This window comes from Tenrec ecaudatus, chromosome 2, assembly GCF_050624435.1.
Source record: "Tenrec ecaudatus isolate mTenEca1 chromosome 2, mTenEca1.hap1, whole genome shotgun sequence".
NCBI classification, from domain to species: domain Eukaryota; kingdom Metazoa; phylum Chordata; class Mammalia; order Afrosoricida; family Tenrecidae; genus Tenrec; species Tenrec ecaudatus.
In genome coordinates, this window is record NC_134531.1 from 193,447,953 (window position 1) to 193,453,828 (window position 5,876).

The 5,876-nt window shown below is 42.2% G+C and overlaps 1 protein-coding gene across 1 annotated transcript; it reads right to left on the reverse strand.

The window, feature by feature from the left end:
* Positions 1-3,695: 3,695 nt before the first annotated feature.
* On the reverse strand, positions 3,696-4,949 carry LOC142440244 (interferon-gamma-inducible GTPase 10-like). Its single transcript, XM_075542736.1, has one exon. It carries the CDS (start codon positions 4,947-4,949, stop codon positions 3,696-3,698), a length of 1,254 nt encoding a protein of 417 aa, XP_075398851.1.
* Between the last annotated feature and the right edge of the window lie 927 nt (positions 4,950-5,876).

Consider the following 5,876-nt stretch of genomic DNA (forward strand, 5'->3'; position numbering starts at 1 on the left):
CCTCACTGCGATTCCTCTGTGGGGGGATGTTCCATTGTCCATAGATGGGCTATGGGTCTCTACTCCAACCTCCCTCCATACTCACCAATACATTTTTGTTTGTTTACTATTTGTTTTGAATCTTCTGATGTCCATTGCCTGGGCTTGATGAAACCTCACAATCACACTGGCTGGTGTGCTTCTTCCTTGTGAGGTGTTGCTTCACTGTTGGGTGATCCCTCCTTCAAGTGTTTAAGACCCCAGATACAATATCCTTTAATAGCCAGCACCATCCTCTGTGTTCACCACGTCTGCTCATGCACCCATTTTGTCTTCAGCAATCATGTAAGGGGTTGGGTGAGCATCACAGAATACCAATATGTTAGAACAAGACAAGGTTTTCTTTTTTTTTTTTAAACATTTTATTAGGGGCTCATACAACTCTTATCACAATCCATACATATACATACATCAATTGTATAAAGCACATGCGCACATTCCCTGCCCCAATCATTCTCAAAGCATTTGCTCTCCACTTAAGCCCTTTGCATCAGGTCCTCTTTTTTTTCCCCCTCCCTCATGTGCCCTTGGTAATTTATACATTGTTATTTTGTCATATCTTGCCCTATCCGGAGTCTCCCTTTCCCCGCTTCTCTGCCGTCCATCTCCCAGGGAGGAGGTCACATGTGGATCCTTGTAATCAGTTCCCCCTTTCCAACCCACTCACCCTCCACTCTCCCAGCATCGTCCCTCACACCCTTGGTCCTGAAGGTATCATCCACCCTGGATTCCCTGTGCCTCCAGCCCCCATATGCACCAGTGTACAACCTCTGCCCTATCCAGTCCTGCAAGGTAGAATTCGGATCATGGTACTTGGCGGGAGGAAGCATCCAGGATCTGGGGGAAAGCTGTGTTCTTCATTGATACTACCTCACACCCTGACTGACCCATCTCCTCTCCTAAACCCCTCTATGAGGGGATCTCCAGTGGCTGACACTTGGGCCTTGGGTCTCCACTCTGCACTTCCCCCTTCATTCATTATGGTATATATATATATATATATATATATATATATATATATATATATATATATACATATATATATATATACACACATACATATACATACACACACACACATATATATCTTTTTTTTTTTCATGATGCCTTATACCTGGTCCCTTTGGCACCTCATGATCGCACTGGCTAGTGTGCTTCTTCCATGTGGGCTTTTTTGCTTCTGAGCTAGATGGCCGCTTGTTCACCTTCAAGCCTTTAAGACCCCAGACACTATCTCTTTTGATAGCCGGGCACCATCAGCTTTCTTCGCCACATTTGCTTATGCATCCATTTGTCTTTAGCGATCCTATCATGGAGGTGTGCAGCCAATGATATGATTTTTTGTTCTTTGATGCCTGATAACTGATCCCTTCGGGACCACTCGATCACACAGGCTGGTGTGTTCTTCCATGTGGGCTTTGTTGCTTCTGAGCTAGATGGCCGCTTGTTTATCTTCAAGCCTTTAAGACCCCAAGACAAGGTGTTCTAATCTCATAAAGTGTTACAATCTGAGAGAGATAAGGTTTATTGTGCCAACCTGGCCAATAAACATGTGGGATTAATTGAAGGTCGGAGAGATAAATGGCTCAGTGAGCCTCACCTTTCTAGTTCTTGGGTCTCTTGCTCTCTGATGGTCAGACCAAGATGCAACTGCCTTAGCCAGTTCTCTGCCTCACCTGGCAAGGCTCACTTCTTGTGAGACATCCCTGAGGAGAAGCCACAAAGACCTACCCTGATGCAGTCCTGGGTGCTGGAACAGCAGTGTGGAGACCCCTGCCAGCGCTGAGATGCTTACACGCTCACTCACTCGGCTTTCCTCCTGCAATCTGTGTCATTGTGTGTGTTTTATGAGATTGCGGAGGACTTTATAGATTGGTGTTGGACATATGGGTTAATGTTGGACTTATGGGCTTGGACAGCACTGGGTTGGGATTCTTTCTGAATGTACACTTGCCCTATATATATAAAACTCTCTCTTATACATATATGAATTTGTGTGGATTTGTTTCTCCTGTTTACCCAGACTAACCCACAGTCTCAGCTCAGAAACTCATAGGGGCAGTTCTATCTTTCCCTACAGGGTTGCTCGGTGTCACATTGACTCAACAGCAGTGAATATAATTTTTTCATAGTTCTTTCACATAGAGGAATGTGTTAGAACTGCATTTATTTTTATGGCTGACTTGTATGTGTATGCTACTTTTTGTTTACCCATTTATCTGTACCTGAGTACTTGGTTTGTTTCCACCTTTTCACTATTATAAATAATGCTGCCGTGAGCTTTGTTGTGTATGTAACTGTTTGAGTCTCGGCTTTGGGATGAATACAAAGCAGGGAAATTGCTAAGTCATGTGGTAATCCTATGTTTCATTTTCTGAGGAGCCACCGATCTGTTTTTCGTGGCAGATGCACCATTTTGCATACCCAACAGCAATGGATGAGGGCTCCTCTATCCTCACATATTCACAACATCCATTATCTGCTATTTTCTGACAATAACCAGTCTACCTAATATGAAATGGTCTGATATTGACGTTTTGGTTTGTATGGCTCTATCAATTGATGACATTTATAATATCTCATGTGTTTGTTCAACTCATTATCATTTATTTTGTAATTATCAAATAAAATGATGAGTCTACGATGGAACAAAGATGGTAACAGTTAACATTGTTTGATCTGGTAATAGTACGAATGAGGTAATATCAGGAATTCAAAAAATAAACTATGGGCACATTCATCCAAATGGCATTTTTAAGAAAGAGCTACTGAGTGAACAGCAGGTATTACTAGTGTGTCTGAAAGAAGTTCCGTTCTGTATATGAGATGAGCATTTTATAGATGCTGTCCTCTTCATATAAAATTCTATATTACTATTTAAACTGGGGTGTCTAGAGTAATACAAATATATGTATAAGAAAGAACCTTATATCAAGAACTAATTTTATATCAAAAAGGCATTCCAGCCCAGCGCAACTCAAATTCCTGGGTCCAAGGTTAACCGGGCCCTCTTTATAGACTCATGTAGCTGCCAGCTGATGACATAGAAAGGTGAAATGGGAAGCAGAGAGATCAAAGGCCTATAAGTGCCAAGTCACATGGATCCAGGGTCAGAAACATGGCTGGATGCCACAGTTCCCTTAGGTTGGTGCCCCACAATGGGACTTCCCTGGAGACAGACATAGAGTCTGAGTGAGAGTAGCAAAGGAACAGAGGGAGAGAGAGAGAGAGAAGTTCCCAGTGTCTCTCTTATTCAAAAGCCACACACCCAAAGAGGTATCACCAGGCTACCATGATTGACACCTCTACACTTGGATTCCACCTCTATACTTTCACACAGGTTCAAGTTGACAAAAAAGATAACCACAAAATTATTATTTACTTTCCTGTGGAAAAACAATGTCTAAAAAAAGATTATTTCTAACTGATTACTCATTTTCTGAAATAAAAGTCCTTCTTGAGGTGGTGGATTCAGGAGTGTTCATAAAAATGTCCATCCTCCTCCCTTAGAACAGTGCAACAGAGACACTTCAAGGAAAGCCGAGGCCATTCCCAATACACCAGTTCATAGACTCAGTTTGCATGAGTCAGGGGCTGGGTCCTTCATGCTTCTCACTTGGAGTCCCAACATCCAGAAGCAGTTGGCCTATGAAGACCTAATGCTGCTCTTTAATGACTGCTCTCTGCAAAAGAAATTTAGCATCATCCACCACAGTGTCAAGAAAATGATTGTGCAAATAAAAAGTCTTTCTAAAGTAGAGGCCAGTAGCAAGAAGTCCTCCACTGATAGAGCAGAATTTCTCAAAATTTTTCAATAGTTGGTCCCCTAGGACATCGTCATCTTTCTCACCTGATAGTAAATATGGAGACTTCAATTTTGTCTTGAGATTTTCTACTGACAAGTGCAAGTCCATCGCTATATGTTCCAGAGATGCATCATCCACCCCAAAATAAGACCTATAGAAAGTTAAGGTCTCCTCCAACTGCTGCACGTCGCGGTCACTGGTGTATCCCATGACAGGAATCATGGCAAGTGCTCCACAGTTCAGGGCCTCCAGCCAGATCTTCTCCTTCAAACAACCCTTCCTCCGTTCAATGGCAGCATCCATAACACAAGAAAGGTATTGCGTGAAGATGTAGCATTTATAAGCTGGAAGCTCCTCCAGAAGGGTGCTCTCCAGCTTTGGGAAATCGTACTCAGACAATTCAAAACTGGAGATTAAAAAGACCGGAGCATCGTTCACGTCAATGGCCCGCAGGTTATCCAAGCAGTCCTCTCGGATCATTTGTAGGGTTTTCTCCTTACAGAAGGTCTTGGATTGAGCTTTTCTTTGATTATATAAATCATGGTCCACTTTAGTTCGAACAAGGTAGAAATTCTTCTTCATTTTTTTAATAACTGTCGCCAATTGTGAATCATTTAGTTTAAAACGTTGAGCGCAAACGATAATAAAAAAGTCATACTCATGAAAGTTCATTTTCTTCAGATACTCCTGAGGCTGAAATTTAGTGGTCCCAATGCCAGGCAGGTCCCACAATGTCACACAGGGAAACTTTGGGTGTGTGTATGACTTTCTCTCCATCGTGGTCTCCACTACTCCACAGGCAGCTGCATCTGTCTCTTCATGCCCAATACCTCTCAGGGCATTAATGAAACTAGATTTTCCTGACCCAGACTCACCTGTCACAGCAATATTTATTGTGGCATTCTCAATCTCTTTCATTGTATCACTGATCACAGAAACTGTCCCCTGAAGATTTCCTGTCTCCAGATTTGATTTAATGAAATCGATAGTTTCAGGAGAGAACATTTGGCTTTCCATCTTGAAACCCTTAAGAAATTCATCAACACTGGATGCCCAACTTTGATTCTTTGGATCAGTGGGTGTTTTGGAGAATGACTGGCCCATTGTTGTGAGTGGTATAGGTCACTAAAGAAAGGAGAGAAGAGAGAAGTAAAAAGAGGTTAGTATATAAAGGGGTACCAATATCTGTCTCAATTTATAGACAAAACCATCTTCTCTTTTTGAAGACAGGTTTTGGCTGGAAATTGATTAGCTAATAAGTTTACAATGCTGAGGTAGTACTCTAGCATTGGAATGCTCCCTTTGTTTACAAAACTCTCACTGGATTATAAACAAGATGATAGTGTGCTTATTTCAATCACACACACACACACACACACACAAACCTAAAACCTAGGCAGAAGCTGATGGAAAAACATTGTCATAACTCTGGAAACAATGGAAATGTTTACAAAAACTAAGCAAAGTATGTGAATAGCAACAGCAGCAGAGTGACGTCACAACTTAGGAGAGCTTTGAATTTTCTGTGTGCAGCAGTCCAACATCTCTTTGACTTGGCATGACTCTCTGAAGCCATGATATCCTACAACCCTGGAAAGCACACCTAATTTCTGGCACTAGAAATGGGGCAACAGGAATTACTCAGAAATTATCGTATGTTTTTGTTCTGACCTGTTTGGAGATGCCTGAAGAACTGAAGGAAATCTTCATCCGTTTGGCTTCACTCAGAGCTCATGGGCAGCCGAGGAACAAAGGACATTAGGGAAGTCTATAACCATCTGTAATCACCTAGAGCTAAAGGCTGCCTATCACATCAACACCGAAAGGAGAATCCAGAGAACACGATTCCTTCAGAGATTGAAGTTCTTGGAAACGGATGTCTGGAGTATGTATGTTTTTGTTGTTGGGTGTCCTGGAACGTGTACCAAGTCATAGCAACCCCATGTGAAATCAAACAGAACATGGTCCAGTCCTGCACCACCCCAGCGACTGCTCCTATTCCAGTCCATTATTACAGCCACTTTGACAGTT